We start from the raw sequence: 15,000 nt of genomic DNA on the forward strand, positions 1-15,000 counted from the left end.
CCAAACCCTTATCCTTAGCTCAGAAGGATGACGAGGTTGCAGCAGTCAAAGGAACTGACGAGTTTAAGCCGGAAACGAACCCCAGTCTGACGATCACCAGGCAAGGACGCTACCAATAGGCCACCACAACCCGGGTTGTTGTGGCCTGATTGGTAACGTCTCTGCCTGGTGTTTGCCAGTCGGGGGTTCAAGTCCCACTCAGACTCGTTATTGCCATTAGTGTCTGCAACCTTACCATCCTTGTGAGCTAAGGTTGGGGGTTTGGGGAAGCCTATAGGTCTATCTGCTGAGTCATCAGCAGCCACTGCCTGGCCCTCCCTGGTCCTAGCTTGGGTGGAGAGGAGGCTTGGACGCTAATCATATAATATATGGTTAGTCTCTAGGGCATTGTCCTGATTGCTAGGGCAATGTCACTGTCCCTTGCCTCTGCCATTCATGAGCGACCTTTAAACCTTTAAACGTGTAATCTTTCGTTACAGATTTTCACGATTTTATTAGATTTCTGACAAAGCCAAACAATCATACTGCATTTTCCCCTTAGAAGAGGGTGGCACCTCAACAAGTCCTTAGAACTGGGCTTGCTAGTCCTGCACTCTTTTCCGTGACCCCAGTGAATACAAACACTGTTTTATATCTGGGTGGAAATATTAGGAAAACTCTCCGTTATTATTACTAGCTAAGCTACAACCCTCGTTGGAAAAGCAGGATGCTATAAGCCAAGGGCTCCAACAGGGGGAAAATAGCCTAGTGAGGAGTTACTATTATTACTAGCTAAGCTACAGCCCTAGTTGGAAAAGCAGGATGCAAGAAGTCCAAAGGCTCCAACAAGGAAAAATAGCCCAGTGAGGATTTATTATCATTACTAGCTAAGCTACAACCCTAGTTGGGAAAGCAGGATACTATAATCCCAAAGCCTCCAAAAATGGAAAAATAGCTCAGTGGGGAAAGGAAACAAGGAAATAAATACACTACAAGTAAAGTAATGAACAATTAAAATAAATATTTTCAGACCAGTAACATTAAAATAAATCTTTTCATAAAAATATAAAAACTTTAAAAAACTAGAGGAAGCGAAATGAATAGGATAGTGCGCCCATGTTATTTAACTGAAACAGACGCAGCCTTGAACTGGTGGTAAATTCCACCAAACCAAGCAAGTGTAAACTATTTAAAAAGGCGAAAAGGGATTTGGACGACCGTAATGTAAAGAATCTAGGTTGAACAAACACCAAAAGAAGAAAAAGAAAAAAAGGCGCACATACTCTCATCCGCAAAGCGATTACGCACATTACCACGAGCGTAAATAAATACGGCTTGTGACTTCCGTCTAACTAATCCCTTCTTATGCAAAATGCAAAGAATTTACGTGGCCTTGCTGATATGGCTTCACTATTATCTACGGCTGACACCCCCAATGAACACCCGGGGTAACGAAATAATTCACGGTGTGAAAAACATAAGGGTGGTACAGTAAGGTGCATTTCTTAAACATGGCATTTCTACTCCATGCCATCATGGAATCTGAAGACTTTAGCTCACTTTTCCTGCTATAGCATTAGTTATTTTTTATAGACAATAGATTAGTCAAATCCTTAATAATTATATCCTTACTGACCAACTGAGATCCCCAAACAAATAAAGGAAATATTACGAGTGAAATAAACACGGTCGGAAGATCATGAGGGTGGTACAGTATTGTGCATTTTTTGAACATGGCATTTCTAACTCCATGTCATCATACAATCTAAAGCCTAGCTCCGTTTTCCAACTATAGCATAATTAGTTATTTCTATAGATTATAGATTAGTCTAATCCCTAATAATTACATTCTTACTGACGAACTGAGATTCCCAAACAAATAAACGAAAAATTCGGAGTGAAATAAACACGGTAGGAAGATCAAAGATCATAAGGGTGGTACAATAAGGTGCATTTCTTAAACATGGCATTTCTTACTGCATGTCAACGAGGATTCTGAAAACTTTGCCTCAGTTTTCCTACTATAGCATAACTAGTTGTTTTTCTTGGATATATATTATGGACATGAGTCGTGGTATGACAATAAAATAATATCCAACAGATTTAGTAGATTTGAAAACAAAACCCTCAGAAGGATATTGGGAGTTAAATGGCAGGACATGATTAGAAATGAAACTATAAAAGATTACCCGAGTGCCTTATGTGGATGAGCTCATGGTGAGGGGTAGATGGAGAGGGTTTGGACATGCTCTTCGCACTCCCCAAGAGAGATTTGTTCACCAAACATTTGATTGGGCTCCACAAGGCACTAGAAGAGTTGGAAGACCCATGCCTACGTGGCTAAGGAATATGAAGCGTGAAGTAGGTGAGTCTGAATGCAAAAGTATTGATTCAAAAGCTCAAAGTAGAGACGACTGGCGAAATCTAACCGATGGCCTTTGCGTCAATAGGCGAAGGAGATGATGATTATAGATTAGAACAATCCATAATAATTACTGTATATCCTCGTAGTACTGACGAACTAAGATTCGCTTAAAATATGAAAAAAAAAATTAAAAGAAAATTTAAATAAATGACATTCTCTACAATCCTTACATCATTTTCCTGATGAATTTCTTGCTGAGATACATTAAAACTTTTTGTACACATTTCTTGTGTAAAGAGAAAATAGAAAATAGATTAACATAGCATTTCTTAATGAAGGAATTTCTCTTATTCCATAATTCCATAGCCCTGGTGCTATGGTCTTCCAAGGTCGTGGGTTAGAGTTCTCTTGCTTGAGGGTACACACAGGCACCTTATTCTGTCTATTTCCCTTCCTTTTGTTTTGTTAGTGTTTTTTTATGGTTTATATAAGAAGATTTGTTTTAATGTTATTACTGTTCTTAAGATGTTTTATTTTATTTGTTAATTCTCTTGTACTTTACTTATTTCCTTATTTCCTTCCCCCCCCCCCCGGGCTATTTTCCCTGTTCGAGCCCTCAGGGTTAAAACATCCTGCTTTTCCAACTAGGGTTGTAGCTTAGCAAGTAATAATAATAATAATAATAATAATAATAATAATAATTAATAATAATAATAAAAACTTATGCTTTTGTTATAGTGTATAACAAATTCTGCATAATAGTTTCACTTTTGTATTCAAAATATCTTTAAAAGAAGGTTGTTTCAAACAATGATAAGATTGCAGTCCCTCTTCCTTTCTTCTATTAACAGATATATATATATTATATATATTATATATTAATAAAGAACTATATATACTGTATTTATGTTCGTGGGTATATATAAATATATATGAATGTCTTTGTCTTTATATATATATATATATATATATAAATATATATATATATATATATATTTATATATATATATATATATATATAATGTACAGTATATATATTCATATATATCTATATATATATACATATGTATATGTGTGGGTGTCAGTATATATTTATATTATATATATAGTGTGTATATATATATATATATATATACATTACATGTCAATTAATGCAGAATAAACAAAAACACATTCTTTAAAAAATCCCCTTGATTTTTTTGTACATGGACTTTGCATTACTTTATATACATATATATATTCATAAATATATATATATATATATATATATACACACATATATATACATATATATATATACATATATATATATACATATATATATACATATATACTTACATATATATGAATATATATATATATATATATATTACATTTATATATATATATATATATATACATATATATATATATATGAAAAGGGATATAAAAGTCTTAAGACCTCAGATAAACGATAAGAAAATAGAGTTAGCGGAAATAAATAGACTTAAATAAAGTCTGTTCAGGAGGCCGCTTGCTCAAGCACGCGAACAGACAAGATTTCTAATCATTGGTAAAACTCAAAATAGCGAAACCAAACCGGGAAGTTTTTGACGTCTCAAGTTCGATATTAATGACAAAAAAGAATCTCTCTCTCCCTCTCTCTCTCTCTCTCTCTCTCTCTCTCTCGAAGAGCAAATAGTCTCTCCAGGGATGGACTACAAATTCTTTGAGACATCAAAAATCCTTTAACTGCTCGTAACACACACTCTCTCTCTCTCTCTCTCTCTCTCTCTCTCTCTCTCTCTACCGAAGAGCAAATGGAGTCTCCCCGAGACTAAAAAAGTCCTGACATCAAAAATCCTTTAACTCTCTCTCTCTCTCTCTCTCTCTCTCTCTCTCTCTCTACCCAAGACCAAATGGAGTCTCCCGTCCGGATGGACTAGTCATTAACATCCAAAATCCTTGTAACTCTCTCTCTCTCTCTCTCTCTCTCTCTCTACCCAAGACCAAATGGAGTCTCCCGTCCGGATGGACTAGTCATTAACATCCAAAATCCTTGTAACTCTCTCTCTCTCTCTCTCTCTCTCTCTCTCTCTCTCTACCCAAGACCAAATGGAGTCTCCCGTCCGGATGGACTAGTCATTAACATCCAAAATCCTTGTAACTCTCTCTCTCTCCTCTCTCTCTCTCTCTCTCTCTCTCTACCCAAGACCAAATGGAGTCTCCCGTCCGGATGGACTAGTCATTAACATCCAAAATCCTTGTAACTCTCTCTCTCTCTCTCTCTCTCTCTCTCTACCCAAGACCAAATGGAGTCTCCCGTCCGGATGGACTAGTCATTAACATTCAAAATCCTTGTAACTCTCTCTCTCTCTCTCTCTCCTCTCTCTCTCTCTCTCTCTCTCTCGCATACATGCACACAAAAATATAAACAAAAACACGGACATTTAAAACCTCACCAAATGGGGAGAATTTTTTTTTATCTTACATGAACCACGTAAAATTTAATACCTGGAAAGTATATTATAGATTTCCCCAATTCTATTACCAGTACCTAATTCTATAATGCCTCATTTCAAGATACAAGCACAAAGGTAAGATATGCCGGTGTAAATATGAGGAGACATATACGAGCAATGAACAAGCAAGACTCCCTGTCGTCTTGCCAGAAGGTGTCGAAAGAGAAAACAAATACAACTAGAATGAACACTCGGTAGAGCGCCTACCCCTCGCCTATATCATGTATATAACAAGATAGGCAATTAAATTATGCACATTTTGGAACTAGTTCCATGCAAATCGGGTAAAAATTGGCCACGGTATGGCAAAATGACGTTTCAGGTCTTTTTAAAGACATTGGCCTGAGTTTTGACTTAATCACTCCTAAAATATAATTAATTAAATTGTCCTTGGATGATGGCTAATCATCTCACCAAATTTCATGAGATTTATTCAAATAGATTTTGAGTTATGCGAATCACATTCACGCCCATCAAAACATAACCTTCGCCGCAACGAAGTTGGCGAAAGTAATAAGGAAATTTTCAACTTACCAGTGACATAATTGAAGGTAATAAGTAAAATTTGCAACTTACCAGTGACAAAATCGAAGGCAATATGGGGTGGAGGATGGAGGCACTGACTCGTGTGGCCACCAAAATGAACGCCAAGAGGGCGACTGTCTTCATCCTGCAAGGTTAGGAGAGTCGAGAGTTAAACATTAATGCCTGAGAGATAAATAGATATTAGTATGCTTGCTTTCAAATTACAAGCGAAATTAAAACATACTTATGAAGGTTTGAAATTGAAATTAAAATGTGTAAGTTTGAATGGGCTAAACCTAGATGGAAATGAGAAGAGATAGATGTAAATATGACTGTTTTCAAATTGAAAAGAAATTAAAACTTACTTATGAAGGTTTGAATTTGAAATTAAAATGTGTTAGTTTGAATTGGATAAACCTAGATGAAAACGAAAAGGAGAGATAGATAAGTATGAATCTACTTTTAAATTGAAAAGAAATGAAATCTTATTTATGAAGGTTTGAAACTGGAATAAATGTGTAAGTTTGAATGGGCTCAACCTAGCTGGAAATGAAATGGAGTGACAGATATAAGCATGACTGCTTTCAAATTGAAAAGAAATTAAAACTTACTTATGAAGGTTTGAAACTGAAATAGAAATGTGTAAGTTTGAATGTGCTCAACCTAGCTGGAAATGAAATGGAGTGACAGATATAAGCATGACTGCTTTCAAATTGAAAAGAAATTAAAACTTACTAATGAAGGTTTGAAACTGAAATAGAAATGTGTAAGTTTGAATGTGCTCAACCTAGCTGGAAATGAAATGGAGTGACAGATATAAGCATGACTGCTTTCAAATTGAAAAGAAATTAAAACTTACTTATGAAGGTTTGAAATTGAAATAGAAATGTGTAAGTTTGAATGGGCTCAACCTAGCTGGAAAATGAAATGGAGTGACAGATATAAGCATGACTGCTTTCAAATTGAAAAGAAATTAAAATATACTTATGAAGGTTTGAAACTGAAATAAAAATGTGTAAGTTTGACTGTGCTCAACCTAGCTGGAAATGAAATGGAGTGACAGATATAAGCATGACTGTTTTCAAATTGAAAAGAAATAAAAACTTACTTATGAAGGTTTGAAACTGAAATAGAAATGTGTAAGTTTGACTGTGCTCAACCTAGCTGGAAATGAAATGGAGTGACAGATATAAGCATGACTGTTTTCAAATTGAAAAGAAATAAAAACTTACTTATGAAGGTTTGAAACTGAAATAGAAATGTGTAAGTTTGACTGTGCTCAACCTAGCTGGAAATGAAATGGAGTGACAGATATAAGCATGACTGTTTTCAAATTGAAAAGAAATAAAACTTACTTATGAAGGTTTGAAACTGAAATAGAAATGTGTAAGTTTGACTGTGCTCAACCTAGCTGGAAATGAAATGGAGTGACAGATATAAGCATGACTGTTTTCAAATTGAAAAGAAATGAAAACTTACTTATGAAGTTTTGAAACTGAAATAAAAATGTGTAAGTTTGAATGTGCTCAACCTAGCTGGAAATGAAATGGAGTGACAGATATAAGCATGACTGCTTTCAAATTGAAAAGAAATGAAAACTTACTTATGAAGGTTTGAAACTGAAATAAAAATGTGTAAGTTTGAATGTGCTCAACCTAGCTGGAAATGAAATGGAGTGACATATATAAGCATGACTGCTTCCAAATTGAAAAGAAATGAAAACTTACTTAAGAAGGTTTGAGACTGAAATAGAAATGTGTAAGTTTGAATGTGCTCAACCTAGCTGGAAATGAAATGGAGTGACAGGTATAAGCATGACTGCTTTCAAATTGAAAAGAAATGAAAACTTACTTATGAAGGTTTGAAATTGAAATAAAAATGTGTAAAGTTTGAATGTGCTCAACCTAGCTGGAAATGAAATGGAGTGACAGATATAAGCATGACAAATGGAAAAGAAATGAAAACTTACTTATGAAGGTTTGAAATTGAAATAAAAATGTGTAAGTTTGAATGTGCTCAACCTAGCTGGAAATGAAATGGAGTGACAGATATAAGCATGACTGCTTTCAAATTGAAAAGAAATGAAAACTTACTTATGAAGGTTTGAAACTGAAATAAAAATGTGTAGGTTTGAATGTGCTCAACCTAGCTGGAAATGAAATGGAGTGACAGATATAAGCATGACGGCTTTCAAATTGAAAAGAAATTAAAACTTGCTTATGAAGGTTTGAAATTGAAATTGAAATAAAAATGTGTAAGTTTGGTGTGGCGACGACCTTCACAAGAAATACTAACTCAACAGAATCCAGAGTCGATTCAGTCCAGTTATAAAACATTTACGAATTCTAAATTTAAATGAATGCCTCGTTTTTAAACAGGCGAGGCTGAAACGCACAAGATTTATAATAAAGTTTCTGGATTGAAAAAAAGCTACAAAATTAAAACATTTTATCTATTAAGATAAATTTCTAAAGTGATAAAAACCTTGGCATCATTCTTCATGATTATCTACCTTATGTAATAATAATAATAATAATAATAATAATAATTATTATTATTAATAATACAATAATAATAATAATAATAATAATAATAATAATAATAATAATAATAATAATGATAATAATAATAATTGCTGCTTCAGTAGCATTCAGCTTACAAGAAACTTTCTCAATGCTTCGCATTACATTTTCTTTCAGAAGTACAGTACTGACTTTTAACAAGCAATAATATTCAACACTACCTATTTGAAAGAAAGTTTCCTTCCGGAATAATAATAATAATAATAATAATAATAATAATAATAATAATAATAATAATAATAATTCTTAGGTTGTGGTGGCCGACGTGGTAACTTCCCTGTCTGGTGATCGCCAGACTGGGGTTCAGAGTCCCACTCAAAATTCGGTAGTTTCTTTGGTCGCTGCAACCTCACCATCCTTGTGAGCTAAGGATGGGGGTTTGGGGGAGCTTATAGGTATATCTACTGTCATCAGAAGCCACTGCCTGTCCCTCCATCGTCCTAGCTTGGGTGGAGAGGGGGCTTGGGCGCTGATGAAATATGGTCAGTCTCTAGGGCATTGTTTAGCTTGATGGACAACGTCACGGTTCCTTGCCTCTGCCATTCATGAGCGGACTTTAAACCTTTAAACCAACTGGACCACAGGTCATATTAGTCCAAACTACATAAAGGAACTCTACGGAATCTAGTCATCAGCAAAAGATGACAATCAACTTGCTAAATCTTTCTCGATAATAAAGATTTTTTCCCGGATCGGATATCATATTCCGATCTTTATGACCAATGAAAAAAGGATAATGATAGATGATTATTTGGGATATAAAGGATATGAAAAATCTTTATAATCAAATGAGCAGAAAAAAAAATTAAATGAAGGGAAAATGATACCTCAGGGGAAGGTATAAATTACGGTTGATAGGAGATTAATGATTGCCAAGTCTGATAACTAAAGCGGTGTTTACATGATCGAACGGTTCGTCGAACCCGGTTGTCAAACGGTTCGAAGTGGTGGTGTCAGTCACAAATGCAAGGTTTGTGGACAAAGAAGACCCGCCCACAAAAGTCAAGCGAGAACAGACTTTCTTCGAACCGTTTGATAAACGTGTTCGACAACCAAATACCCCGTTCAAACTTTCGAACATCACTTCAAACACTTGTCTGCCGAACCGCGTTCGACGAACCGTTCGACCGTGTAAACCCGCCTTAAATCTATATTTAGATCTGTATAGATTTTTTAAGAATTTAGGAGGATTTGTAAATTTTGTATGAAACAATAAGAGAGATTACTAGAGTGCCATATGTGGATGCAATCATGAAGGGTGGATGGAGATGGATTCAGCATGCTCTTCGCACTCCACAGGACAGATTAGTTCACCAAAATTTCAGGATGAGACTATGGTGAGGGGTAGATGGAGATGGTTTGGGCCTGCTCTTCGCACTCCCCAAGAGAGATTAGTTCACTAAACTTTCAATTGGGCGCCATAGGGAACTAGAAATATTGGAATATCCAGGCCTACATGGCTGAGGACTATGAAACGTGAAGTAGGAGATGTTGAATTAAAAGCTCAAGATAGAGACGACTGGCGAAATCTAACAGAGGCCCTTTGCGTCAATAGGCGTAGGAGGGGATGATGATGATGATGATGATGTACAATACGTGAAAATACGAAGGTTTGTATGATACGTATATAGACACTTGCTAATCAAATGCCTCGCCCTATATCATACATAATTGTCCTTTAACCTGATGGCCGAAAATTATAACGGGCTTCTGAAACTCTCTCTCTCTCTCTCTCTCTCTCTCTCTCTCTCTCTCTCTCTCTCTCTCTCTCTCTCTCTCTCTCTCTGTATTTCATATAACTTCATTATGTAATACTCTCATAACTCACAACATACGGATATTAATTAATCCTGGTTGGGCTGACGATTTTCACACTGTATTTAGGTCATGACATGATATCAAGGACTAAATTCCAGTAAACATAAAGCCGAGTTAATGCAAAAGCATATCAGAAAAAAAGAAAATACTTACAATTCAAATAAAACATTGCTAATTTTTGGACGTTGTTAAACTCGAAGAAAGAAAAACTGAATATTTCACAATCTTCAACCAACTTTTCACTCCCACCTTAGCTGGTGTCTGTAATGATCCAGCTTTATTTGCTAAAAGAAATGTGATCGTTTAATCATCATTAACTCCTCCTACGCCTGTTGACGCAAAGGGCCTCGGTTAGACTTAACTCCTACGCCTATTGACGCAAAGGGCATTGGTTAGACTTAACTCCTCCTACGCCTATTGACGCAAAGGGCCTCGGTTAGACTTAACTGCTCCTACGCCTATTGACGCAAAGGGCCTCGGTTAGACTTAACTCCTCCTACGCCCATTGACGCAAAGGGCCTCGGTTAGACTTAACTCCTCCTACGCCCATTGACGCAAAGGGCCTCGGTTAGACTTAACTCCTCCTACGCCCATTGACGCAAAGGGCATTGGTTAGACTTAACTCCTCCTACGCCTATTGACGCAAAGGGCCTCGGTTAGACTTAACTCCTCCTACGCCTATTGACGCAAAGGGCCTCGGTTAGACTTAACTCCTCCTACGCCTATTGACGCAAAGGGCTACGGTTAGACTTAACTCCTCCTACGCCCATTGACGCAAAGGGCCTCGGTTAGATTTCACCAGTCGTTCGACTGATTAAATCCATAGAGGATTCATTGGTTAATTTCATCAAAGGATAGCCAGTTCCTTGTGATGTGCAGTGCCTATCTAAGGAAGTGATTAATGGTATAGTAGCGTATGTTGTGAAGGATTTAATCATTACTTAATTATCCTAAAGTTAGGATGTGATTCTTACTTATGTATTGCAGTAGAATTCGATCTTTTATAGTGATGCTAATTTGTAATTTTTTTGTTGTGTACGAGTTTTGTTTACATACTCTCACGAGAGAGAGAGAGAGAGAGAGAGAGAGAGAGAGAGAGAGAGAGAGAGAGAGAGAGAGAGAGAGATTGTTACTGTAGAGCAAAAATGTAGACCTAAGTAAGATTAAACTAATTCTAATAAGAAGTCTCTGATTATATCCCATCCAGCCAGAAGACAAGTCTGCGAAGATGCTGGGATAGGAACACTATCATTAACCATTATTATTCCAGGTATGTTTGAGGGCAGTATTTAACTTTGATAACCTACACCATATCCAATAAAAAGTTAATTAAAAATAATTAACCCTTTTACCCCCAGGCTCTTTGGAAATTTCCAACCCTTAACCCCCATGGGGTTATTTTTTCCCCAGCACATTTTGCAGTATATTCTTTTTAAATTGCTCTAACAGCCTTCATTTTTGTCATAGAGAGGTCAGGTTGGTCTCATTCTCTAGGAAAATGCCTGAATTTTTTTTTTTTTAAATATCAAAATTATGAAAAAAAAATTTTATAGCTTTTTTTTTGCAAGGACGTACCGGTACGTCCATGGGGGTAAAGGGATGAGTTTTGTGAAACGTACCAGTACGTCCTTTGGGGGTAAAATGATTAAAGACCCAAATATGTGGATTAATCAGAACTGATCAGCTTGCGTGTTAACACACCTGACGGAATGATCTTGGATGATCTTGGACGGTTGTCGATTTCTCGCTATTTGTGGTCCATCCATCAATTTTTTGCTTCACTGGCACCCAGACGGAATCCATCATTGGAATTATCTGGATCAACGAATGATGGACTGATCCACCAAGCGAAAATCCGAATTATTTGTCTCGCGATTTTAAGATTTGGTCAGTGGCACAGAAGGTAAAATGTGGATTCTTTGGCTGAGCGAACGCAGTAATCAATTCCTCGGATATAAAATCTCTCTCTCTCTCTCTCTCTCTCTCTCTCTCTCTCTCTCTCTCTCTCTCTTCTTCTTCTTCTTTTATTAACGTGTTTTCTCCCAATTCGTATGGGTAAGCACGGTTGCCTTTTATTTAAAGGACTCTGCACTGGCTTTGGGGTAGACCATACTCTCTCTCTCTCTCTCTCTCTCTCTCTCTCTCTCTCTCTCTCTCTCTCTCTCTCTCCTCTCTCTCTCTCTCTCTCTCTCTCTCTCATTTGGATATTGGATCTAATCATTTAGACTATATAACTCGACGCTGGGCCCTGTGAGACCCTTCAACGTCAAAGTGAAATTGGGGAGAACCCAGCTGTTGCACTATTAGCAGTGGCTGGACAGCAAGATAGAAGAAAGGAAGTGTAAACGAAAGAAAAGTATGAAGATATACAGGAAGCACAGCTAGGAGCCGAAGGAACTCTATAAAGATCCTTCGAGGAATGCATCAAGTCCACAGCTCGAAATTGCACTGAGGGCCCTACCCCACTAAGGGTACGGTTGAAGCTACAGTGATACTCAGCTGACTGAGTAGTTCAAGGTAGATATTAGTACATGGTTGTTGGTTGACCAGTGCGGGTTGCAGATACGGTGGAGATAAATATTTAGGTGGGGATAGAAGAAAACTAGGTCTAAGTATCTGTGATTCCGTCAAAATTTGTAAACCTTGGAAAATAGAGCCTTAATAAGGTAATTTTCACCTCAATGGGTGAAGACTTTCATAAAATTCTTCGAATATTAATTATACACGAAAAATACTAAGTAACTTATTAGTCTACATGCTGAACATTGCTTAGATGGTGAGTCTAGTTTCTCTTCCTCTTGTTTTGTTAAAGTTTTGATAGGAAATATTTATTTTAATGTTGTTACTATACTTAAAATATTTTATTTCTCTTTATTTCCTTTCCTCACTGGGCTATTTTCCCTGTTGGGGCCCCTGGGCTTATAGCATTCTGCTTTTCCAAATAGGGTTGTAGCTTAGCATTTAATAATAATAATAATAATAATAATAATAATAATAATAACAAAACGTATCATACTAATAGGTAATGCTCCCATATGTGGTAAAATAACAAGTAACATACCTTGCAACACAGTAACAGGTGGTTCTCTCTCTCTCTCTCTCTCTCTCTCTCTCTCTCTCTCTCTCTCTCTCTCTCTCTCTCTCTCTCTCTCTCTCTCTCTCTCGTGAATTTACTAAATCATATGTATCTAAAGTAATTTATTTTATATTGCTCATATCATACGATTCGCCAAATTCCATCATATTTGCTAAGCTGTGAAATTACCTTCAAGTCACTACAAACTAATCATTACTAAAAGTATCAAGGCTTAGTCCAAGGATGGATTTTAGATTAAACTTGGAGCATTCTTCCAGATATGGAGATTTAATAAATATGGTGTTAAAATCTGTACACTAAAAGCAGCAAAAATAAATTATCGCAAATTTAAAACCAAAAAGCAACGCAAAAATTTGAATATTTGAATTTTTTTTTTTTTTACATCTCATCAGATCTATTGATTTGTTAACTTTTCTAAAATTTCATTTTATATTTTCTTTTTATCTTGATTTATTACATTAATTATCTTTAATCATTCAATTTCTCTTTCCTGGTTTCTTATGGTAATCAATAATAGGCCTATATAAAGTGTCTATTAGCCTTGACCAAAGTTAATAAAAAACGCTTAGGCAAGAAATTGACGGTAGGCCTAAGCTATATTCCTTCAATATAAGAGAAAATGTGTCTTATAATTTCCTCAGGCTAAAATAGAAAAATAAGAATAAAAACGACAACAAATACGTCTTTTAAAATATACTAAGGTTGAAAACAAAAATAAAAACGAGGAATTACGGAGTTAAGGTGTCGTCAATTACAGTTTTGTTCTACTCATGTAATTCTATAATCCTTGAGATACCACCAAGTCTTGTTTAATGATCTGTCAACACCTATGCATAGTAAACATTACTCTCTATTATTATTATTATTATTATTATTATTATTATTACATGACTCAGCAGGCTCGCCCAAACCTCCCAATCCATAGCTTACAAGGATGGTGAGGTTGCAGCGACCAAAAGAACTAACGAGTTTTAAGCGGGATTCGAACCCCAGTCTGTCGATCACCAAGCAAGGACGTTTCCACTAGGCCACCTCAAACTTAATGGCCAAATGAGATATTGATAGATTATTAATCATATAACCAAATTAATGAATAACCTCAATGTTTAATAACAGGATATGTAATATTTTGTAAATCTTAAGATATCGCCTTCCATAGATGCATTTAAGCATTAAGAGAAAATTAATATATATCCAATATAAGCATCAGAATACAGGATTAACTAGAGGGCCACTAAGTAGAGCGCAGACCTCCGCCGTGGCTGCTCATTTCTCGACCTTGACATTTGACCTTAAAATGTATTAATTGGCGTGGATTTTCATACACTCAAATATGAACCAGGCACCCAATAGCGTGCATACCTCAACCTCGGCAGCTTATTTCTCGACCTTGACCTTTGACCTTAACATGGATTAATTGGCATGGATTTTTATCCACTCAAATATGAACCAAATTTGAAGTCTCTGTGACAATGATGTCCAAACTTATGGCTGATTACGTGAATTGGACATTTGGCTTGACCATGACCTTGACCTTTCAAAATATAATCATTTCCAGCTTTTTACATAATAGCTAATCAACACAAGTTTCATTACTCTGCGATTAAAATTGCGGCCAGGAAGCTGTTCACAAACAAATACACGCACATAAACAATCACAAATAGGGGCGAAACATAACCTCCTTCCAACTTCGTTGGCGGAGGTAAAAAAAAAACGAAACAATGGCGACTTAACCAAAAAAAAGTTATTGGTAACAAGCAAGCAACACGCAATTGAGTCGTAATGCAGCTTGCAAAAAGAGTAATCCTATTAGAGTTATGTGGAAGCCGACAATTTTCCTTTCCTGATGAAAAAAAAATGAAAATAAATAACATGAAGACATAATGATAGACGTAATGACATAAAAGATAACAATTTTAGGAAAATCCTGATTGAAAAGGGAGACACAAATTACTCCAATACACTAACGGCTTCTGTTGTGCTTTGAAGCTTGACTAATTGAAAATGGAAGAAGAAGAAGAAGAAGAAGAAGAAGAAGAAGAAGAAGAAGAAGAAGAAGAAGAAGAAACTATAGTATCAAAGATTACAGAACGGTTCAAATTGCTGCTTCTGGAAATGGGAGTACAGAAAAA

General features: G+C 36.0%; 1 protein-coding gene across 1 annotated transcript in view; it reads right to left on the bottom strand.

The window, feature by feature from the left end:
- LOC137641449 (MAM and LDL-receptor class A domain-containing protein 1-like) overlaps positions 1 to 15,000 on the bottom strand; it is a 287,760-nt gene that overhangs the window by 264,674 nt on the left and 8,086 nt on the right. Inside the window, exon 2 of the mRNA XM_068373993.1 lies at positions 5,422 to 5,515. Within this exon, the coding sequence (XP_068230094.1) occupies positions 5,422 to 5,514 (93 nt within the window). The 5' untranslated portion in view covers position 5,515. The remainder of the gene's footprint in view (positions 1 to 5,421; positions 5,516 to 15,000) is intronic.

Source organism: Palaemon carinicauda, chromosome 5 (genome assembly GCF_036898095.1).
Source record: "Palaemon carinicauda isolate YSFRI2023 chromosome 5, ASM3689809v2, whole genome shotgun sequence".
Lineage (NCBI taxonomy): Eukaryota > Metazoa > Arthropoda > Malacostraca > Decapoda > Palaemonidae > Palaemon > Palaemon carinicauda.